Here is a 24,508-nt window from a genome sequence, read left to right on the forward strand (position 1 = left end):
ACATTGTTTTTGCCTATCACTCAACAATTACTTTTTCGTTGACCAACTTACTCTTTATCAAGAGGTAAAATTAAAAGTATTAGAGACTTGAATCTAAAATCAGGCACTAGTTTTTTAGCGGGGATGGAGGGTTTTTTAAATCAAAAACGGGGCTTAAATTCTTGAAAAGTAACACCGTTTCATGATTATTAATTGTTGAAGAATTCTTGACAAGAGAGATGGGTATTTGAGGTTATTAAAGGGTCGTAAATCGGTTTTGGTCGAGCCTAGGGAATATTCCGCGGAATTATACAGAAGAGAACGTTTAGGTTTTTGAAAATCTTAAAACAGAGACAACCTGTATTGATTTCACTGAACCAAGAAACGTATCTTATACCTAAAATTGATATAATTTTAGTCACTCGGTTTCTCCACAAAAGTTTAATTCCTTAAAGATCTAATTGATAATATTAAAGTAATGCTTTTGAATCATGTTACTGTATTTACCTTCCTTCTATTGATTTGTTTACAATAATTGTAAACGGCAATTTAAAACATTACCTTTCTTTAGTAAAATTTTAGACTTTGAGGTAAGTGTAAAAAATATTTAAGCGGTTATACATAAATCAATAATAAGACTAAGAAAAAAAAAAAAAAAAAAAAAATAATTAAAATTAAAATAAATTTTGACATATTTTTTTTCACTTTTTGGGTTAAAATTAAGTAGAAAAAAATGGAAATGTAGTTTGTACAATTAAAGACATTTGGTTTGAACGATTTTGTACACTTTGCTAAATAGAGATTTAGATAATTACATCATTAATATGAAGAATAAAATGACTTTCATGTTCAGGTTTCATTCATGAGATGAGAAATAAAACTACAAGGGGGATTTCCACCACCCCGAATAATCAAATAGAAGATCAATCGCAATACAAATACATATATATTGTTATATAAGATAAGGACTACCAGCTAAGAAAATTCACAACTTATCAGTCATTTGATTTTAATCGATTATCGTTAGCTCAGTAAGTAAATATGATGCCGTACTATATTTTGTTCTCTTAAATTTCTTGGAAATATGAGCCTTACCCTTTCTTTTATATAAATGATCGTACAAGATCAAAACTTTTTGTTTTGCTTGAAATTATTCTATTTTATTCATTTTTAAATTTCTTCAAATTTTCTTAGCATTAGAATTAAAATTGCAAAAAAAAAAAGATGTTTGTTTCAATTGTAATTATTTTTGTGTCAAATTTTATTTTATTGTTTCTTTTTTTTTTTGTTTGCACCTAAAAAAAAAAGTTTATTCGGTGTTGTGTAAGTTACATTTGAAATGCCATTTATAAAAAAATTTTATGATGAGAAATATATTTAGTTTACAACTTTTCAGATTTCCCTTCATCGTATTACATTTCTTTTCTTGGATTCTTATTACTAATTTGTCTAAGATAAGAGTCACTAGATTAAAAGAAGATTATTTTGTGGGTTTAATTTTCTTTTTTTTTTGCAATTTATATTTAAACAAAATAAAAGCCTATTAATTTATAGAGTTTCAGATTTTTCACATTTTTTTTTGTTTTCTTTATTCTTTAATTTAGATTCAAATTACAAAAAAGATGTCAAATCAAGAGAAACAAATTTCTAATTTGGACGATTCATTAGAAACAACTAAATCTCCAACAACTACTAAACAAAATGATGTCATATTCACAAAATCATTAGATGATGATAGTGAAAAGAATTCAAATTCAAATAATGAATTAACAAGTTCAATGGGTGAAGATGATGAAGGTAGAGAACCAACAGAATATGAATTAAAAACTTTAAAACATGTATCAGATTCAATACCATTAAGTGCTTGGTTAATTGCTATTGTTGAATTAGCTGAAAGATTTTCTTATTATGGTTTATCAGCTCCTTTTCAAAATTATATGCAAAATGGTCCAGATGATAATCCTCATGGTTTATTACAATTAAAACAACAAGGTGCTACTGCTTTATCATATTTTTTCCAATTTTGGTGTTATGTAACTCCGATTTTTGGTGGTTGGTTAGCTGATACTTATTGGGGTAAATATAAAACAATTTTTGTTGCTTGTATTATTTATGTTGTTGGTATATTGATTTTATTTATTACTTCAATTCCTTCAATAACAAGTAAAAATACAGCAACTGGTGGATTTATAGCTGCTATTATTATTATTGGTATTGGTACTGGTTTAATTAAAACTAACGTTTCACCATATTTAGCTGATCAAATTCCAAAAAGAAAAGCTTTTATAAGAGTTAAAAAAAATGGTGAAAGAGTTATTGTTGATAATGCATTAACTATGCAAAGAGTTTTTGCAACTTTTTATATGTGTATTAATATTGGAAGTTTAAGTGTTATTGCAACAACAAATATGGAAAAACATATTGGATTTTGGTCAGCTTATTTATTAACTTTTTGTTTTTTCTTTTTTGCAATTGCTTCATTAATTATTGGTAAAAATAGATCAATTAATATTCCAGTTGGTGATAAGATTATTAATGAAACTTTTAAAATGTCATTTAAAGCTATGAAAGATGGTTTTAGTTTTAAAAATGTTAAATCGGATATTGTATCACCAGATGAAATTAAAAGAGCACTTTATGCTTGTAAAATTTTCTTATTTTATCCATTTTATTGGGTTACTTATGGTCAAATGGTTAATAATTTTGTTTCATCAGCTGCTAGTATGAGAGCTCATCATTTACCAAATGATATTTTACAAGCTATTAATTCAATTGCTATTATAATTTTTATCCCATTATTTGAAAAATTCCTTTACCCATTTGTTAGAAGATGGACTCCATTCAAACCAATTACTAGAATTACTTATGGTTTTATGTTTGGTGCAGGTGCAATGGTTTATGCTGCAGTTTTACAACATTTTATTTACACTTCTGCTCCATGTTATGATCAACCAGGTAATTGTCCAGATGGTAATAATATTCATATAGCTTGGCAAACCCCTGCCTACTGTTTAATTGCTATTTCAGAAATTTTTGGTAGTGTTACTGGTTTAGAATACTCGTATTCAAAAGCTCCAATCCGTATGAAGTCATTTATTATGTCATTATTCTTATTCACAAACGCAATTGGTTCAGCTTTAGGAATTGCGTTATCACCAGTTAGTACTGATCCTAAAATGGTCTGGACATATTCAGGTTTAGGTGTAGCTTGTTTCATTGCTGGTGTTATGTTCTGGTTCATTTACAGAGGTTATAATGCTAAGGAGGAAGAATGGAATGGTATGGAATTTAATCAAGAAAATACAGATTCCGGATTAGTTCCTGTTACTTCATTAACTAAATCTATTAAAAGCTTAACTTAATAATTAGACTTACATAAATATGTGTATATAGAATTCAATGATTTAATGATAACATAAATTTATCTTGTTGTAGTTTTGGATGTACTCAAAAATCCTGTTGAACGTTGTTGAATATACATTTTCAAACAATTGTTCGAATTAATAAAACAATTATTTAATTTTAATTGAAACTAGAAAAAAAGATGGCTCTCAAAAATCCACTAAAATTTCGAAAATAACCTTATTGTATGATTTTATTTGAATTGTTGCCGATGCATAAGTCGCTTTAATGATGACATCATATTAAAGAGGATTGAAACACTTCTGATTATCTTGTATTTTCAGGGTTAAGCGATGAGATACTAATACATACTCATGTCTTTGTTATCATGTGGTGGTCAAAGATTTTTTTCTGTTTGCATTCGGAATTCTATTTAAATTTTATTAATCGATCTTGTTTCTCCTTGCTTTTTGTGTCCATCGGATTTATTTACTCGGTAGCATTCTAAAGTTTTGTGTAATTTTCAAGGGTTTCTTTCGAATTATTTAAATTATTTGAATGGTTTGGCACTTGTTTAGTTATCATCACTTCCTATATATATAAATCAATGCTTAATCAAAGTGCCGTCATCTAACAGTGCTCTACTCATTCAAGTTTAATGTCAAAGATTTCAAAAAAATGTCGACCTGGATTTTGATGATTTTATTAATACAAATAATAATTTTATTTATAATTATATACAAATCTAAAACTGGTAATAATATTTCAAATAAATTAAAAGAATATCAAGGAGAACTTTTTGATATTTATTTTACAAATTATAATAATGATAAGACAATTTGGGATTATATTGTACCTCCAAGTTTTGTATATGCTTACTTAGTATTATTCATTGGTACTTTATCGTTAATTATTTTTACTATATTACTTTCAACTCCACGAATTGGTGCTTTCTTGGTAGGTATAACCATAGTTTTGGCAGTGATTTCTGCTTCAAGAGCTGCAAACGCAAAGAATGTTAAAAATGTTACTAATGATTAGCTTCTAGATTATTATAAGTCTTGAATACAATTGAGTTCAATATAAATTATTTTTTCTTTCGTAGAGTTTAGTAGCTGATAAATTCTATAGTACAGCACTAATTATACAGGTGGATCAATGAACTAACCGCTGAAAGTCATTATTTGGTAAAGTCACTTGGTAACAGCAAGAACCTTTCAACTAAAAAAGGAGGTTCCTGACCTCCTTCATCTTTTAAATTACCTTCTATTCATGAATATTATAGTGGCTAAGCTTGAATTTGTTTAAGTTTGACATTAACTCATCTAGACGCATTCCTCTCAATATTGCAAAGTTTTCCTCAATTCAATCACCTGTACATTTCTGGGCGTCATTCCATTTTCATAAGCTTAAAACTTATCAACTGGAAAAAATAATTGTATACTAATTATATTAACCTCATTCGTGATAGAACCTCAACACCTAATTCCAAATCTCAATCAATATTATAAATCCTCTTTAATTCAACCAATTGCTCATTTCTCAACTTCATCCCTTCCTCATAAATTTTAGATTGATCAACAACAAATAAAGAACTAATTAAATATCTACCATTTAAATTAACTCCATTTGATTGTTTTATTGCTAATTTAGCTTGTTGTAAATTTGAATAAATTATAAAAATTGTACCTTGTTGCTTTGAATTTGATCTTATTTGATATATCGTACCGAATTGACTGAAGAATTCAAAGATTTGTTTGTTTGTTGTTGTATATGATAAATTTTTGATTTGAATTATGGGGAATTCTGATGACATTGTTTGTAGGTTATTTTTTATAGTAAAATATAAATTTTTTGTGCTTATTAAAATTAATTTCTACATAGTTTAATTTTCAACTCTATAAATTTTTACTTTTTATTGAATTATTACTTATCTATTTATCTATTTATAATAAATTTAATAAATAATAACTAATCAATCCCACGAATATAAATCCAGAAATTTTACCAATTTTAATGAAAATATTTAATTTTTCATATTTATATTTCAATAAAACATCTAATTTATAAATATCATCAAATAAATTCTTATAATGTACTGTAACTTTAACATGACCTTTTGAAACATCAAAATATGATAGTTCATTTGTAATATTTAAATCTTCATATGGAATAGGTGAAACAACATTTTCAAATTTGGAACCTTCTGGTAAATAAAATTCCAAGTATACATCATCATAAACTGAATCTCTTAAAGTATTTAAAATTGGGAATTTTATAATATATTCATCATTGCCAGATTTATGAATAAAATTATTTATATTTTCTGACCAGCCCAAAGTAAAATTATAATGCCAACCTCCCAATATTGGAAATCTTGGTGATAATAACAAGTGATTTGAAATTTTTTTATGACTTGATACTACACCAACTTTATCAGTATAATAATAATCATCTATATCTCTTTGTGCCAATGGGAATTCTAAATGTGATAAAGCCCAATGATTTCTTGTACCTTCATATCTACCTTTCATCCAATCAACTCTTGAAAAACCTGAATTTAATTGAGCACCTGAATTAGTTAATTCATAATATTCTTCAATTGATACTTTATTTATATCTGATCCAGGTAACCATATGGATCTATTTAAACTGATTACTTCAGTTAACGGTCTATTGTGATCATACATTAATCCCATTGGTTTTAAAGTAAAAGGTTGTAAATCCTCTGTGGTTGGGCCATATTTTAAAGACTGATTATCAACTCTTGGTTCTAAATTTGGAGTGTTTGGAGTTGCTTCTATTTGTTCATCTATATGTAAATCCATTTCTTGACCTTTTGACATACCAGTTAATGACAATGAATAATCTTTTGTTAAATAAGGAGAATATGGAAATTTATTAGTTTTAAATAATAATTGTTGAATATCTTCTAATTTAATTTTTGCTGGAATTGCTTGTAATTTATTTATATAAACATAATTTATTTTAATTTCTAAATTTGAATTGGGAGAAATTGGCATTGGTAATTTTAATTTATATATTTTATTTGGTACAATCACTTCAAAAGGTATTTCAATAATTTGATTTGTTAATTGAAAAGTAATCATTGATAAATTTTCAACGCTATCAAACCCATCATTTATTGTATAAATATATTCTGTTAATGGAGTTTTAGCAATATTTTTTATATCAATTAAATCTGTTTCTTTTATATATGATTTACTTAAATCAATTGTTCTTGTATAATGAGAATTTTCCCAATCTGGGGCAAATGTATATAAACTTTGCTTTGCAAAAGTTATAGATAGTATTAACCCAATTGATAAAATTAGGTGCCTCAACATTTTATGGTATTGTTGATTAATGAGTTAAGTTGAAGGTACCTTGAAAATTGAAAATTGAATATTGAAAAACTCTCTTGTATAATATAATATTCTACACGTCAATATTTAATTATAATAAGTTGAACTGGAAAAAAAATAGTGTGTAGTGTAATTAAGTTCAATAATTTATTAGTTATATTTTAAATCTCTGTTTCAACATGACTTTGATAACATATATTGCAATGGACTTGTTTATAGAGTAGTAGACAAACAACTGAATTTGAGTATTTCTTTATCTGACCAAAATACTGATCAATTTGTTTGATGTGAAATGCTTGTAACGATGAATAAGACATAGAATTTATGTTCTAGTCAAATGAGCCAAGGAACAGTGAATTAGAGTAGATTTACATGAAATTTGGCTGCTATCGCAAATCAGAATTAGAATCCTGAATGAACCAGGTACATACATTTTCGCATTTGATAAATCACGTTTATTTATGATATTCAAATTTTAGCTATCGACTTTATTCAAAAGAAGTCCCAAATTATCAAAAATCATTTGGTAGTAAAATAAATATAAATAACCGGATATATGAATTTATATGGTACTGTATAAAAGAAATATGATAATTTCCTACTTAAATCAAACACCTCTAGTATTCTGTACAAAAAAATTTTGTCATTAAACATCAATATATATGATCACAAATTGAGGATCATTAATACTAAAACTTGACAAAGTTTAAGCCATTCAAACTAACATTTGCATAGAAATGGTTGAATACTGTTTTAAAAACCTATATAAGTTATCCGAGTCATTCAAAATAAAGACATAAAATTTTCTGAATCATAATAATTGGGAGATCTGACCATAATTCAAAATCTCAATAATTGAGGGTTAAAAAGAATTCTATTGAATCTCGTTACAAAATTGAGAGTTTTTTCAAAATTTCGATTCTATTTAGAGAGGGGATTTTGCAAATTTCAGAAAACCATAAAAATGTATTCAATGAAGTTATATCTTTAGTGCTTTTATAAAGTAAATTTATTAGCTTTGCTATTCAAAACTTATTTAAATCTTCAATACAAACTACATTATTTTTTATCATCACCCAAACCGATTGTATTCAAATTTTTATGCTCACTTTAGATGCAAAATTACTATAAAGCTTGGGACTTCCAATTTTTTATTCTTTTCTCTCAAAGGCTCGTAATACAGTACTTACAACTCTTGGCATTTTAACCTATGCTCATTTTGAAAAGTATCATAATTTTTTCCATATCGAAGTTCATGATAATATATTATTCAGTTTTGGTTGCAAAAATATTTTATGCTAAACCCTTACGTCAGTAATAAAGTAGTACGTGACCATTTTTTAGTAACTACTTTAACGAATCAAATTCAAACCCAAATAATCAACATATTTTAGGTAATCATATACAATTTCGATCTTTATTTTGCCACTCCATCAACATGGGGTTAAGGGTTAGAATTTTATACTTAAAAACCAATTGCGTGAAAAGCATGTCATGAAGGAAATTACAAGTGCGCGTTTTAAAGAAATACCTCTCTCTAATTAAAATATTTTTTTTTTCTTCAATTGGCCCTTGGAAATCTAAAAATATTTTTTTTATTTACATTTTTTATATAATAACAGCAACTAAAAACTTGAGACAAAGGTAATTTAATATAACAAGTTATTTAACCAACTTAATCACTTCTCTATCATGTCATTTCAAGATCTTATACCAGTGGTTAATAAACTACAAGATATCGTGACAACAACTCAATTAGCAGATATTGATTTACCTATATTAGCTGTTGTTGGATCACAATCTTGTGGTAAATCTTCTGTATTGGAAAATATAGTTGGAAAAGATTTTTTACCAAGAGGTGTTGGGATTGTAACAAGAAGACCTTTAGTTTTACAATTGATTAATATAAAAGAAGATGATCCATTAATTAATAAATATAATTTTCATGAATCTCAAACTACAAAAAATTTAGATGTTGATGAAATTGATTTAGAAGATCATGTTAGAAAAATGAATGGTAATAAATCATCATCAACAAAATCATCTAAAAATGCAAAAGCAGAATGGGGGGAATTTTTGCATATACCAAATAAAAGATTTTATAATTTTCATGATATTAGAAAAGAAATTGAACGTGAAACTTTAAGAATTGCGGGTGAAAATAAAGGAATAAGTAGATTACCAATAAATTTAAAGATTTACTCACCCAATGTATTAAATTTAACTTTAGTTGATTTACCAGGATTGACCAAAATCCCAATTGGTGATCAACCAACTGATATTGAAAGACAAACAAGAAATTTAATATCTGAATATATTTCAAAACCAAATTGTATAATTTTGGCAGTATCTCCAGCAAATGTTGATTTAGTTAATTCGGAATCTTTGAAATTAGCAAGACAAGTTGATCCTACGGGAAAAAGAACTGTTGGTATTTTAACAAAATTAGATTTAATGGATCAAGGTACAAATGCTTTAGATATTTTAAAGGGAAACGTATATCCATTAAAATTAGGATTTATCGGAATTGTTAATAGATCACAACAAGATATATCAGAAAATAAATCATTAGATGATTCATTATATTCAGAACAAAAATTTTTTATAAATCATCCAGCTTATAGATCAATGGCTTCAAAATGTGGTACAAAATATTTAGCACAAACTTTAAATAAAATATTAATGAATCATATAAGAGAAAGATTACCCGATATTAAAGCAAAATTGAATACTTTAATTGGTCAAACTGAACATGAATTAGCATCATATGGAGATATACCAAATATTGAAGATTCAAAAGAAAAAAGAGGTATAATACTTCTATCCATCATTTCAAAATGGTCTACAACTTTTGTTCATTCAATTGATGGGGATTCATTTCAAGATATTTCATCAAAAGAATTATGTGGTGGTGCAAAGATATATAATATTTTTAATACAATTTATGGTTCAAGTTTATCATCAATAAATCCAGTTCATAATTTATCAATATTAGATATTAGAACAGCAATAAGAAATTCAACTGGTCCAAGACCTTCTTTATTCGTACCAGAATTAGCTTTTGATTTATTAGTTAAACCACAAATTAATTTATTAGAAAATCCTTCACAAAAATGTGTTGAATTAGTTTATGAAGAATTAATGAAAATTGTACATAGTGTTAGTTCTACAACTATTGGTCCAGAATTAGATAGATATCCAAAATTACAAGCAAGATTAATTGAAGTAGTACTGGATTTATTAAGAGAAAGATTAGGACCAACTAAAAAATATGTTGAATCATTAATTGAAATTCATAGAGCTTATATAAACACAAATCATCCAAATTTTGTTGGTGCTGCTCAAGCAATGACTATAGTTGTTGCAGAAAGACAAAAGGAAAAACAATTACAACTGGATAGTAAATTAAGATTAGCAACTCATCGTATATTAGGGAAAAAACTAAGAGATAATAGTGAAGAACCAGAAGAAGAAGAAGATGAAGAAGAAGATACTGATGAAGGAGTTGAAAGAATGAAAGAAGACATTAAATCAATAGATGAAGAACAACCAAATAATCATAAAAATAGAAGAAAACCAAGAACTGAATCAAATAATCATCATAATCATCATCATCATCAAAGTTCGAATAATGAATCATCATATCTTAATTACTTTTTAGGTAAAGATCCAATAGTTCATCAACAACAATTACAAACTCAAGCTCAATTAAATCCAACCCCTTTCAAATTCCCTCAACCTCATGAAACAACATTACAATTTAATACTCAATTTGTAAATAATGGATTTATTTCAAATCCAATAGCATCACCAACTCCAAACACAATGAATGGCCACCATCAAAATTTCCAGCAACATGAATTTCAAAAATTATCCTTATCAGAATCAACAGATTCATCATTTGAAGGAGATCAAGCCATTTTAGAACTTAGTGAAAGAGAACAAATGGAATGTGAATTAATTCGAAGATTAATTATATCATATTTTTCAATAGTTAGAGAAATGATTCAAGATCAAGTTCCTAAATCAATAATGTGTCTTTTAGTAAATCATATAAAGCAACAAATTCAGAATAGATTAGTTGTAAAATTATATAATGATAATTTATTTGATGATTTATTACAAGAAGATGAAAATATTCAAGCTGAACGTGAAAAATGTCTTGAAATTTTAAAAACTTATAAAGAAGCTAGTAAAGTTATAAGTGATGTTATATAGATTTTAATGATTAAATAATTTGATAAATAAATAGTTTAAATTTTTAAAACAATATTTAAAAAATTTTGTAATAGATTTTCATATTTTCTTGTTTACTTCATTTCCTTATAAACTTCTTGTACTTAGCTATTCTCAAGTATCTGTTGCAATACTTTGCTATAATACCTACTGACTATGAAGGAATAAGATTACTGATATTTTTTTTAATAACTTTTTTTATTATATAAAATATTATAAACTAAAAATACAAATGAAAGAACAAAAAAGGCACTTAAAGCACTCCCAATGACAGAGCCCCAGTATAGTTAAGACAATGGGTTCTTAACTGAACTAACTTGTATATAAAACTATCTAATAACCAATAGTAGCTAATGAACCAGATTGATTTAACCATCCATTAACGGTATCTTCATCCAAAGAACCATCAAATGAAGTAGAATCATCAACTTGAACAATATGAATTTCATTACCACTAAATATAACAGCAGCTTTTAAAGTACCAGAAGTAGGTCTTACAAAATAATCTTGTGAACCACCACCACCATTATTTGAATTTGAAGCAGCACCTTGACCATCATGTAAATGACTTATTAATTTATTTGAACCAGTTGATAAAATTTCAAATAAATCTAATTCTCCACAACCAGTTTTCCAACATGAACATGAAGCATCACCATATTGTAAAGTTCTTGGGATTTTTGCATTTAATAACCATATAGCTGGCATATCTACATTAAACCCAGAACCTGAATTATCACTTGGCATTTCAAATTCAAAAACAAAAATTTTGGAATTACCACCAAAACCATGATGAGCAACTGATCCTGATCTATAATAACCACATGATGAACCTGAACATTTCTGACCAGACATAATAACAAATTCATTATTTGATTTTATTGTAATATCTTCTAAAGCAACTGGAGATGAAGAACCACCAGAATTATCTGAATTAGCATAAGATAATGAATTACCAAAAGCTGCTGACCAAACACCAGAACCTGAACCTCCATGATAATTTAAAAATACACAATTATCAGCTGAACCTGGGGTATAATAAGAACTTCTTTCCCATGCACCACCAACATTAGCAGTTTCAGTTGATTGTGAACTAGTTGATGAAGTTGTTGTTGGAGCTGATTGAGTTGATAATGATCTATAAGCTTTATTTTGAATATCAGCAGAAGTAACTGGTTGAGCAATAGTTTCTTGTTCACTTTGACTTTGTACTTGTGGTTGTTGTACTTGTGGTTGTTCAGTAGAAGTTGAAGTTTGTTGAGAAGTAACTAAATTACCATTACCATCAACAAATACAGTTTGAGTAACTTCAACAATTTCAGTAGCTCTTTTATGTTTATGATGAAAATGTTGAGTATTACAATCTTCATTATTAATTTCTCTCTTTTTCTGATTTGAACCTGATGATGGATAATAAACACCAAATTGTTTTAAAGCTAATGGACCTCTAAAATGTACTGATAATTCTTCATCTAATGGTGATAAATTTCCTGAGAAAGAATAAGATTGTTGAGAACAAGTACCTGATGTTTCATCCATATTTGTTACATCTTGATAAGTACCTTGAAATCCAATATCTTTATAAATGATTTTATTTGTTTCTGAACAATAATAATTACCACCATCAAAAGTACATGAAGCCTTGGTAGCAACTATTGATGATAATATTGAAATTAAAGTAGTTGTTGTAAATTTCATTTTTTTTATAGAATAATTAGTTTAACTAAGTTGGTATAAATTGTTAATGATTTTAAAAAAAATGAAAGTATATGTGGTATTAAAGGAATGACTTAAAAGTTTGTTATTGTTTGTTGTTGTTAATTGTTATTATTAAACAAAACTATATGATTATAATTAAAAGGAATGAATTAATAGTTGGTATAATAATAATAAATCTTTATCTTAAGTGGGATAAATGATTGAATGAATGAATGAATAGAAGATGTCAAAAAGAACAAAATGAAAGTGAAAGTAAAAAATTAAAAAAATTGAACAAGATAGAAATAGAAAATAATAAAAAATTTTATTAAAACTGACGATAAATTTTTAGATTTATAAAACAATTCTTTTATAAACAAAAACAAACTTGAAAATAATAATAATAAAATTTCAGAATTCTCTTTGTGTAAGTTTTAAGATCTGCTGGTTACGCGATATTTTTTTATTGAAATAATTTTTCATTTTCTTATTTAATTCCTTTTACAGATAAGTCATGTGACTAATTACATACTAAATTATTTAATAACGAGGGTAATTTAAATTGTTTAGCAAAGTAAGTTTGTGTAATTTAAACAAGCCTGTTACACAAATTCATAAAAACTTTAAAAATAATAAAAAATTTGTTAACAAGAAAAAAAAAAAAAAAAAAAATTCGTCAAATTTCCAGCCATGTTTTTTATTTATTTGAATTTTAGTTCAATTATTCAAATTATGTAATTAATTTGGTTATGTGTTTATCCTCTTTTTAAATTGAATGATTCTAGGCTAGACTAAGTACAAATTAGCACAGCAAAAATCTCTTATTTAGACTAATAAACCAGTTATTTTGATTGAATTTTTTTATCAAAATTATTTTAGAGTTCTCGATCCAAAGTTTTGATTTTGTTTTATAATTTGATCTTATAATAATTTTTTATTTTTATAGCTTACAATTTGTTACAAGTTTGATATTCAATTTTTTTAATTTTCTTTGATGTTTCAAGTATATTTTATAATCTTGAAACTAAGTTGCTACTTATTGATTTATTGTTGAAATTAAGGAGTTGTTAGTCCGTTTCAACTTCCCGCTTGTTAATCTGTTGATTGTTTTGATCTTGACGATAAACAAAAAATTGTAACCAACCGGCTTTTTTTTTAGTCCTCTAATTTATATGCAGTCTCGCTATTTGTTTACATTTTTTTCTAATTTGAAAAATTAAATTCTTGACATGAAATTTAAGTTCATTATTTTAATTGATGGGATTACTCAAATTCATTAAGCAATCTATTTGAATTTAAAATTAATAGAAGAAAGACTTGTATATGAAGCGAATAAGTGATATCAATTTTGATAAAATATTAAGTATGTACTATTGACATTACGAAAGGGTTTTTTTATCGTATTATTTATTTAATTTCGACAATCATTCACGTAAAAAAAAATTAAAATGTAGGCACCAAAACAAAAAAGGTAGTACATAACAACCGAATTAATTTAAATTCTCTCGACCTAATTAAATTCTTCTCTCTATTTTCACATTTCAATTAATTAATCGAGTATTGAAAAAAAAATCGGATTAATAAATTTTCTTCATTTTAATTCAATGTGATATTTGGATAATTTATTAGTGTATTATAAGTTAATTTTAAGCTGGTAAAAATTAAACTAATTCAAAATTTTTAAAAAATTATTTTAATTTTTTTACATCATTTCTTGCATTTACGCTTTATGTATGTTTCATAAACAATAAAAAATTTTTAAAGTAAAATTTACAATAATTTTGCATGAAACCTAATCGAAATCAATGACATGACCTCCATTTCACCATTCCAACCAATTTATACTACTTTGATACAAATATATGATAAATCGACTACTTTCAGGTTATCACGTAAGGAGAAAAAGACAAACTTCATGGCATCGTAAAACTTTTTAAATTATTGTTTCATCTAAAAAAAAAAAAATTTATAAACATTTTTTTTAATTAAGTTTTTCTTGATTTATAACGGTCTTATTGTTCAAGAATAAACGAACCAAAGAGTCTGGACCTTTTTTTTTTTTCCCCAAAACTACTCAAGAACTTCAAATAAACCATCTATGTAGGGCATATGCAACTTATTGTAACTTTATTTTTTTTTTAGTTTTTGCATCTTATGCTAAGTTATATTGAGTATTCGGTCTACATATGAATAAGAGATGATTTAATACAAGTAATATAACATCAAAGATTCGGTATTTGAAATGGAAAATGAAGTTCGTAAGTCAAAGAAACCTCGATTATCGGTTCGATTTTATCTAGTCAACGAACAGTTTTGAAATTATAGAAATTCTCATTATTTTTTGTAAGAATAACATTAGTGAAAGGCAAACATCTGACATGTATTAATCTTCTATTTCTCTATTTTAAGCAACCCGTAAAATGATAAGCTTTTGATCGTTATCCTACTTTTAATTCTAATTCTAACTTTTTAAATCCCAACTTTTGCTAATTTTTTTCATCTACCAATTAATCTCTCTTCCAAATCTTCATCCATAAGATTTCTATTAGCTTCATCATCACCAATAATAACAACTTCTTCATCATCATCTTTTAACCAAGAAGGTAACCATTCAAAATGAGTAGATTTTATAACATCATTAAAACAAAGAGTTCCAAACACCAAAATAATAAATCCAATTAATTGTAATAATTTAAATTTTTCCCAACCAATCATTAAAGCAACTATCCAAACTAATAATGTTCTACAAGTATCTATTGTTGATCTTGCAGTTGCTGAAACTTGATGAGTTATTGATAATCCAAAATAATTAAAACTTGATATTGATAACATTATACAAAATGATGTAATCAAAATAATTTTATTTGAAATTAATTGATAAAATGATTCATATAAATTAAATGGTGATATTAAAAATTCTTCACTCGGTAATATATATTTTGCAATAAAATTTGTTAAAATCATTAACACCAACAAAATTAAAGTTCCAAAAAATCCTTCAATATATACTAATTGTAATGGTATTATTGGATTTTTTTCTAAAATATATTCTTCAACAACAAATTGAATTCCTTGAAGTGAAGTAGCTCCAACAACCAACAAAATTCCAAATATAATTAATCCTAAATTCTCTTTATTCCCACTATCTTCTGTTTTAGATCCACTTAATCCAACAATACAAACACCAGCACTAACAAATAATAATGACATCCATTTAAAATTTGAAATTTTTCTCTTTAGGAATAATATAGAAAATATAGCAACAAATAATACAACTGAACCTCTTGTCATTTGATATATAGATACAGGTATATAAATTAATCCAATATTTAATAAAGTTGTACAACTTAAATCACATATTGCAGGTATTGAAAATTTCCAATTTGACCAAATCAGTTTTTCTTGAAATTGTATTGAATCTTGATTATTTAATTTTTTTAATGTCTTGTATTTATATATTATATAAACAAAATACATTAATAATTCACCTAAAAACATTTGTAATGTTTGAATACCTGGTTGATTGAAATATATTGGTTCTTTATTGGTTGTTGGTGAACAATTTTTAACACATTGATTATCTTGAAATTTCGTTAATAATGAATTGGCTGCTCCTGTTATTAAAGTACCTGATGCAATGAATAATAAACCAAACCCCATTTTTATAGTATTTTCTATTCTATTTCTTATATTTTCTTTAAATTTCTGAATTGATTAAGAACTTAGTTCATTAATGATAGTTGATATTCGAATCTCTGACAAATAATTTATAAATACAAATTGATGAATGATAACAATAAAACCAGAAAGACTAAGTAACGAGATACTTGTTGATCAATTGATAATGTTGTAAAATAAAGTCAAATTATTACAATATTTAGTGAAATTTATTATATAACTTTACACCAATAATTGTGCTACCAATTCGTTGTGGAAATATGTTACTAAATTTCTTTGTTTGACGGGAACTGGCGCTAAATTTTATTTAATTTTACATTTTGATTCAAATTTTTACGATTGAGGTCCAAATTGAGTAATAAATCTTGAATTGATAATAGAATATAAAATTCAAGTAACGATCAAGGTCAAGTTTTTTACACAAGTCTATTAGTTATGTCAATTAAATAAAATACATTTCAATTTGTTCAGATCTGGATCATTGCGTATCAAATAAAAAATCATCATGATCTTCAAGATTAAGAATTATTCAATGATCTATCAAAGATTCTATAAAAAGTCAATTTTTTGCTAATTAATTGAATGTCTAATGACACTAGTATTAAATCAATTTCAAGTAAAGATAAGAGTAATAAAGATTCAAATCAACACAATGATAAATCATTAATCAAATCCCCACAAAATCAGCAAAACTTACAACAGCAGCAAGATCAACAAGATCAACGAGTTATAGATGAAGAAAATCAAACACAACCAATCCCCATTTTCAATCCTATTTCAACCCAATCAAGAAAAATCCAACCATCATTACAATTAATAAATAATACTAATAAAATAAATCAAATATATAATGATCCAAAAATTACAGCAATACATGAAACTTTAAATAAATCAGGTACATTATTCATTACATCTATATATTGTTTTATGATTAATTTAAATAATACCAAATATTCAAACACTGAGAAATTGGACTTATTTATACAATTTTATATAAATGAACAATTTAAAAATTTACCATTTTTAGGAGAAATTGAATTAAATAAAGAAGAATATGAGATAGTATTAAACTTATTTAATGATTTGTTCTTTAATTATAATTTCATTACTTTGAGTGGTGAATATTTAAAGAATAAAAATAAGTTTCAACTATTAATTAGTGATTGGTTTAAAAAGCGTGGTGTTATTATGGAAACAAATAAAGAATTTATGAGAGAAATATTAAGTGCTGGTTTAAATGACTGGTTTTTACATTTACAGAGATAGAAGTTTACTTTGCTATATAAATGAATTCATAATTGAATAAATTTTTGAGTAGAGACTGTAATTAATGTAGTTCACTAATTGTTTGAAATATTCTTTAAATTAGTATTATACTCATCTAAATATTTTGTACACAAAATTAATTTGTATAATGAGATGCAAATAAATCAAATTATCCTAATTCACTAACAATTAATACAAATTCAATTATTTATTCCATAGCAAGATCAAAATGGGAGAAAGATCACATAAGAGACAAAAGATAGATGAATCAGAAGTAATAGATGATTCACAAGCAGAATTAGTAGCAGAAGCATCTGAAAAATCACTACATGATCATCCACATCCATCACAAGAACAACAATTAATACATCATGATGCTGGAGAATTTAAAGGTCTTATACGTCATCAAACCACCGCTCAAGATGCAGAAAGATTAGAAGATGGACCAATTAACCCATTTACCGGTAATAACCTTAGTCAAGAATATTTTAGAATTTTAAAAACAAGACGTGATTTACCAGTTCATGCTCAAAGAGAAGAATTTTTGAAAATTTTCCATAATACTCAAATTATGGTATTTGTTGGTGAAACTGGTTCAGGTAAAACTACTCAAATCCCTCAATTTGTACTTTATGATGAAATGCCACAATTAATAAATAAACAAGTTGCATGTACACAACCAAGAAGAGTTGCTGCAATGTCTGTAGCTCAAAGAGTTGCTGATGAAATGGATGTTAAATTAGGTGAAGAAGTTGGGTATAGTATACGTTTTGAAAATAAGACAAGTAACAAGACAATTTTGAAATATATGACTGATGGGATGTTATTAAGAGAAGCAATGGATGATCATAATTTATCAAGATATTCTTGTATAATATTAGATGAAGCTCATGAAAGAACAATGGCAACTGATATTTTAATGGGGTTAATTAAACAAATTACTTTAAGAAGATCTGACCTTAAAATAATAATTATGTCAGCTACTTTAGATGCTGAAAAATTTCAAACTTATTTTCATAATGCTCCATTATTAGCAGTTCCAGGTAGAACTCATCCAGTTGAAATTTATTATACTCCAGAGTTTCAAAGAGATTATATTGATGCTGCTATACGTACAGTTTTACAAATTCATGCAACTGAAGAAGAAGGTGATATATTATTATTTTTAACAGGTGAAGAAGAAATTGAAGATGCATGTAAAAAAATTCAACTCGAGGGTGATGAATTAATAAGAGAACAAAATTGTGGTCCAATAAAAGTTTATCCACTTTATGGTTCATTACCACCTAATCAACAACAAAAAATATTTGAAAAAGCTCCTGAAAATCCAAACCCAAAGGGTAGACCAGGTAGGAAAGTTATTATTTCAACAAATATTGCAGAAACTTCATTAACTATTGATGGGATAGTTTATGTTGTTGATCCTGGTTTTTCAAAACAAAAAGTATATAATCCAAGAGTAAGAGTTGAATCACTTTTAGTTTCACCTATATCAAAAGCAAGTGCACAACAAAGAGCAGGTAGAGCAGGTCGTACAAGACCGGGGAAATGTTTTAGATTATATACTGAAGAAGCTTTTAAAAAGGAATTAATCCAACAATCATATCCTGAAATATTAAGATCAAATTTATCATCAACTGTTTTAGAATTAAAAAAATTAGGTATTGATGATTTAGTTCATTTTGATTTTATGGATCCACCTGCACCCGAAACTATGATGAGAGCTTTAGAAGAATTAAATTATTTACAATGTCTTTCTGATGATGGTGATTTAACTGCTTTAGGTAGATTAGCTTCAAATTTTCCCTTAGATCCAATGTTAGCGGTTATGTTAATTGGATCTCCAGCTTTCCAATGTTCAGAAGAAATTTTAACTATTGTAGCAATGTTAAGTGTTCCAAATGTATTTGTACGTCCACAATCAGCAAGACAAAGAGCAGATGAAGCTAAATTATCATTTGCACATCCTGATGGTGATCATTTAACTTTAATTAATGTATATGAAGCATTTCAATCACCAGAAGCTGAAGAAATAGGAGTTCATAAATGGTGTAGAGATAATTTTTTAAGTTATAGATCTTTAATATCTGCAAGAAATGTTAGAAATCAATTATCAAGAATTATGGAAAGATATGATTTACCACTTTTATCAAAATATAATGAAATTTCAGAACTGAAATATTGGGAAAATATTAAAAAGGCATTAGTTGGTGGATTTTTTATGCAAGTAGCTAAAAAGAAAAGTGGAGGATCAAAAGGTTATTTAACTATAAAAGATAATCAAGATGTATTAATACATCCAAGTACTGTTGTTAGTACACAAGGTGAATGGGTAATATATAATGAATTTGTTTTAACAAGTAAAAATTATATTAGAACTATAACAATAATAAAACCTGAATGGTTAATTGAAATTGCTCCAAAATATTATAATTTAGATCATTTTGCAAAAGGAGATGTAAAATTAAGTTTAGAAAGAGTTATTGATAGAGTTGAAAGTATGAAAAAATTAGAGAGTAAAAAAAAGAAATAAGCACTTAATATATAGATACAAGATACAAATGTAAATAATTTCTTTTTTATTTATTTTATTTCTTACTATTTAAAATAAATTCTCTATTCTTTAACAATAACTGAAGCAGCACCCATACCAGTACCAATACACATAGAAGTTAAACCAAATTGACCAGGTTCTAACAATCTTAAAATTGTAGCATATTGTCTTGCACCAGTACAACCCATTGGATGACCTAAAGCAATAGCACCACCATTTAAATTAACTTTATCTTCATTTATACCACAACTTTCAATAGAATATAAACATTGACCAGCAAATGCTTCATTAATTTCATAAACATCAATATCATCAATTTTTAAATTTAATTGTTTTAAAATTTTTGGTATAGCTACAGCTGGTCCAACTCCCATAATTTCTGGAGGAACTCCAACAATTGAACAACTTAAATATTTAGCAACTGGTTTAAAACCATGTTCTTCTGCAAATGATCTTTTCATTAATAATACTAATGCTGCACCATCTGAAACTTGTGATGAATTACCAGCAGAAGAAACACCATCATCTTTGAAAGCTGGTTTAATTTTAGCCAATTTTTCAGCAGTTACACCAGGTCTAATACCTTCATCTAATTCAATTATAACTTCTTTTTCTTTAACATCATCATCATCATCATCATTTTCATCATCTTCAGCTTCTTCATCTTCTTGCCAAACTTTTATTGGTAAAATTTCATCTTTAAATTTACCTTCTTTTTGAGCCTTTTCAGCTTTATTATATGATCCAGCAGCAAATTTATCTTGAACATCTCTTTTAATATTAAATTTTTCACAAACATTTTCATTTGTAATACCCATTGGAATTTGATTTTTTAAAAATTCTTCATTATTTTCATAAGCTGGATCAATTTTAACTAATGCTTGTGGACCATAATCTTTTGTCATTGATTCAACCCCACCTGCTAAACCACATTCAATTTCTCCTAATTTAATTTTATTAGCAACTTGAGAAATTGCCATTAAACCTGATGAACATTGTCTATTTATAGCAACAAATGGGGCACTATATGGAATACCAGCACTCATTAAAGCACCTCTATGTTCAAAATCTCCACCTCTTTTATGTAAAACATTACCAATAGCAACATCTTGAATTAATTTTGGATCAACACCAACTTTTTTAATAAATTCATGAGCTAATTGTCTTAAAATATAATCTGATCCAACATCTTTAAAACCACCTCTACCACCTTTTGTTAAAGCAGTTCTATAAGCTGCTACAACAACAACATCATCTGGATTTTTTTGTCTATATTGTTCTTTTGACATTTTGAATAATTATTAGTATGTAAATTATGTAGTCAGATTTATTTGAAATTGAATAGTTTCTTTTAACAAGTAATATGATTTATCTATGAATATATACAATAAAATATCTTTAATCTATTTCTTTTGATAATCTAGAACTTGATTAAATTTCAATAAAATACAAATAAATTTGGTTGTGAATAAATAAATTTTTGAAATATTATTTAAATAAAGGAGAGTGGAAATTTTAATTTATTTATTTGAAATAGAAATTTAAATTTATCTTATGAAATTCTATTATCACTAATATTGTAGTACTATATATTAAAAAAAGTAGTGTATAAATTGAACAATTATTAAATAATTAAAATATGGGGAAAATTATTTATTATCAATGTAACTTAATTTTCTATTATAATTTATTCGAAAAAATTTACTACAAAAGATTTTAGACCGCAGCGGGCAATGGGTCGAAGGTAGTTCGAGATCAAAGTGAAATATACGTACTATCATAAATTTTGCCATCAATTAAAGAATTTTTATTTTATTTCTAAAATTTATTATTTTTATAATATTTCCAACCGAGGAAACAAATTTATTATAGAAAAAAGAAAAATTTAAAATTATAATCTTGAAATGTGGGGGAAGAAGATAGAGAGAAAATTTATTATTTTCATCGGTATAAATTTTTGTATTAACACTCGGTTACAAAGTATATATGATGATGATGATGATGATTGTAACAACTAATTAATTTGAAAACTACGATATTTTTATAAAATACCAGTTCAAAAATTATAACGTGTAACAAGTCAACAATTTTAGGGTTTGATTAATCAATTCTTTCCTTCTTCATATCTTGGATTCTTGACAATTCTGGTGTTTGGAATCTTTTAAACTTATAGATTTGTTTCGATCTGATCTACACATTACCAATTTTTAAATGTAAATATATTAATTTTGTAATACGTTAGATTTGAAATAAACGGTTTTAATGAATTGTAGCGCAAAAATTTCTAAAAACGCAACTGATTGTTGTACAGTATGACTAAAACGATTCCGTTAACCTAGTCAGTGCTTATCGATGATTAAAGTTCATTAGAGTTGGGGTATAAGAATGGTTAGATTACTTTAGAGAACAAATTAGATAACATTATTGTTTCAATTGAAACATCTGAAAACGTATGAATTTTGACTATGGAAAAATATCCGACTCGGTTGGTGGCTACGGCACTTCAAATATTGTAATATGATAAATTAAGCCGCTAAAATGTTGCAATAATTTACAACTATGTAATATACTACAAAAAATACTCCGAAAATTCTTTAACCGTTTGTTATCAGTTACCTTTCAAATTATTATATATTTAAGGTCCTCTTTTAGTATTCACTTTATCTATAACTCTCAATAAACTAATTGTAAATGTTAAAACCCAAGTAACCAAAATAACAAATAAAAAACTAGCTAAAGCTCTTTGTCTTCTACATATTGATGAAACAACTGGGAAATAATTATTAACATCTTGATAAGCAGGATTTCTATATATTTCACAAACCCATTCATCATCATATAATGTATTAAAAGCTAATGATAAATTAGCAGCAGAAAATATTATAAATAATAAATCTAATAAAATTAATCTTAATTTACTCATTGGTTTTCTTAAACCTAATGGTTTTCCAGCATATTCATCATATGCAATATAAATTACATAAAGTAATGCACAACTTTGTACAGTAATTGCCATTATTGTACTTGGTTGTTGTTTAACTGATCTACCAAAATATTTATCATTTGAAAATACAAATATAGTACATGCTAATCCAAGAGCAATTGCACAAAACATTAAAGTTATAATTCTTAACATTAATGGTATTAATGGTCCATTTAATAAGAAATGTTTAATAGCTGGTCGAGCTTGTGATCTAGGACCACCCATCCAATAACCAGCAGTTGTTCTTCTAAATTTTGTATCATGTTCTCCATCATCTTTTGTTCTACTGAAATAACTCCACCACAGTTTAGATTGACTATCTTCTAATATTTGTTTATTCAGTAAATTTGAATCATTAAATTCTTTTTTCAATCTTTCATCGCCTCCCCATGGTTTACTAAAATCGTATTCATTTAGTATACTTGGATCTATATTGATTTTACCAGGTGGTTCAGCAATTGGTGTTTTAATATTTTCAAAAAATTTTCTAACATCTCCATCTGTAGCAACATAATATGGATCATCTATTGCTTTAAATTCTAAACTTCGTCCGTTATTGTTTTTCTCTAAGTCTTTTTCATTTAATTCAATAAATTGTTGTTGTTGTGGATTTTCTATATGGTGTTTTTCATCAAATATTAATTTTTTATATATTGCATCTAATACATAAGGAGGATAAGTATTGGCTGAATGACTATATGTACTGATATGAATGTTTCTGAATGGATCTTCAGGTACTGGAGGTAATTGTTGCATGGTTTGATCATTTGTGTTATAATTATTGTGGTTGTTATTGTAATTGTTGTTATGATGAGGTTGGTTTGTAGTTGATGATCTGGGTATATTTGAAGAGGTTTGAGTTGGTTGTGATGATGATGAAGTTGGTATATTGGATTCTATATCATTTTGATTCAGATACGGCATAAGGAATGCTCAAGGATGTAGTTGTATTATTCTCTTTATAAAAGTTATGTTTTGATAAAATTACTATATACAATTCAATTTAAATGGATATGATTTAAAGGCAAAATTACAAATGTAATGTTGTATAGCTGGTAAAATTGATTATTCAATCCTTGGTATGTTTCAAATAAGTCTTGAATTTTAATATCTTTCTAATATAATAGTTTTCATATATTGCAAGTACAAACGTTTTTGTAAACAAAAATAATATTTTGATATTTAGCAAGTCCGTTTAAGCTACCACTTGGGACTAAGGTATTTCGTATAAGCTTAGATAAGGCTTCATCGATTAAAGCATTTATTGACTTGTTTTGACCTTACTTAGTACAATATTCAGTTGTGTTTCTTCCAGCTTAAAGTATAAACTTTCAGTTCTTTATTATAGTTCATGCAAAATGTATGCATAACTTTGGGTTTTTATTCAATTTTGTTGCAAAATTATAC

The 24,508-nt window shown here is 26.4% G+C and overlaps 10 protein-coding genes across 10 annotated transcripts; 4 read left to right on the forward strand and 6 right to left on the reverse strand. All coding sequences in view use genetic code 12, as the record gives it.

Moving 5' to 3' along the window:
• Positions 1–1,601: 1,601 nt before the first annotated feature.
• PTR22 (Ptr22p) lies at positions 1,602–3,341 on the forward strand (the record flags this gene model as incomplete). Its single annotated transcript, XM_051763003.1, has 1 exon — positions 1,602–3,341. The coding sequence occupies one exon, from the start codon at positions 1,602–1,604 to the stop codon at positions 3,339–3,341; it is 1,740 nt and encodes a 579-aa protein (XP_051619886.1).
• A 1,475-nt stretch (positions 3,342–4,816) lies between these two features.
• Positions 4,817–5,137, reverse strand: KGF54_002516 (uncharacterized protein; the record flags this gene model as incomplete). Its single annotated transcript, XM_051763004.1, has 1 exon — positions 4,817–5,137. One exon carries the CDS (start codon positions 5,135–5,137, stop codon positions 4,817–4,819), a length of 321 nt encoding a protein of 106 aa, XP_051619887.1.
• Positions 5,138–5,267: 130 nt separating this feature from the next.
• On the reverse strand, positions 5,268–6,668 carry OST1 (dolichyl-diphosphooligosaccharide--protein glycotransferase subunit; the record flags this gene model as incomplete). The annotated part of the gene is made up of 1 exon (XM_051763005.1): positions 5,268–6,668. The coding sequence occupies one exon, from the start codon at positions 6,666–6,668 to the stop codon at positions 5,268–5,270; it is 1,401 nt and encodes a 466-aa protein (XP_051619888.1).
• Positions 6,669–8,378: 1,710 nt separating this feature from the next.
• On the forward strand, positions 8,379–10,904 carry DNM1 (dynamin-related GTPase; the record flags this gene model as incomplete). The annotated part of the gene is made up of 1 exon (XM_051763006.1): positions 8,379–10,904. The coding sequence occupies one exon, from the start codon at positions 8,379–8,381 to the stop codon at positions 10,902–10,904; it is 2,526 nt and encodes an 841-aa protein (XP_051619889.1).
• Positions 10,905–11,255: 351 nt separating this feature from the next.
• Positions 11,256–12,620, reverse strand: TOS1 (Tos1p; the record flags this gene model as incomplete). Its single annotated transcript, XM_051763007.1, has 1 exon — positions 11,256–12,620. The coding sequence occupies one exon, from the start codon at positions 12,618–12,620 to the stop codon at positions 11,256–11,258; it is 1,365 nt and encodes a 454-aa protein (XP_051619890.1).
• A 2,496-nt stretch (positions 12,621–15,116) lies between these two features.
• On the reverse strand, positions 15,117–16,280 carry KGF54_002520 (uncharacterized protein; the record flags this gene model as incomplete). Its single annotated transcript, XM_051763009.1, has 1 exon — positions 15,117–16,280. The coding sequence occupies one exon, from the start codon at positions 16,278–16,280 to the stop codon at positions 15,117–15,119; it is 1,164 nt and encodes a 387-aa protein (XP_051619891.1).
• A 600-nt stretch (positions 16,281–16,880) lies between these two features.
• Positions 16,881–17,564, forward strand: KGF54_002521 (uncharacterized protein; the record flags this gene model as incomplete). The annotated part of the gene is made up of 1 exon (XM_051763010.1): positions 16,881–17,564. The coding sequence occupies one exon, from the start codon at positions 16,881–16,883 to the stop codon at positions 17,562–17,564; it is 684 nt and encodes a 227-aa protein (XP_051619892.1).
• A 229-nt stretch (positions 17,565–17,793) lies between these two features.
• On the forward strand, positions 17,794–20,097 carry KGF54_002522 (DEAH-box ATP-dependent RNA helicase; the record flags this gene model as incomplete). Its single annotated transcript, XM_051763011.1, has 1 exon — positions 17,794–20,097. The coding sequence occupies one exon, from the start codon at positions 17,794–17,796 to the stop codon at positions 20,095–20,097; it is 2,304 nt and encodes a 767-aa protein (XP_051619893.1).
• Positions 20,098–20,180: 83 nt separating this feature from the next.
• Positions 20,181–21,407, reverse strand: FOX3 (Fox3p; the record flags this gene model as incomplete). Its single annotated transcript, XM_051763012.1, has 1 exon — positions 20,181–21,407. One exon carries the CDS (start codon positions 21,405–21,407, stop codon positions 20,181–20,183), a length of 1,227 nt encoding a protein of 408 aa, XP_051619894.1.
• Positions 21,408–22,753: 1,346 nt separating this feature from the next.
• On the reverse strand, positions 22,754–24,025 carry KGF54_002524 (uncharacterized protein; the record flags this gene model as incomplete). Its single annotated transcript, XM_051763013.1, has 1 exon — positions 22,754–24,025. The coding sequence occupies one exon, from the start codon at positions 24,023–24,025 to the stop codon at positions 22,754–22,756; it is 1,272 nt and encodes a 423-aa protein (XP_051619895.1).
• Between the last annotated feature and the right edge of the window lie 483 nt (positions 24,026–24,508).

The sequence above is a fragment of the Candida jiufengensis genome, assembly GCF_024610255.1.
Source record: "Candida jiufengensis strain CBS 10846 chromosome Unknown scaffold3, whole genome shotgun sequence".
NCBI classification, from domain to species: domain Eukaryota; kingdom Fungi; phylum Ascomycota; class Pichiomycetes; order Serinales; family Debaryomycetaceae; genus Lodderomyces; species Lodderomyces jiufengensis.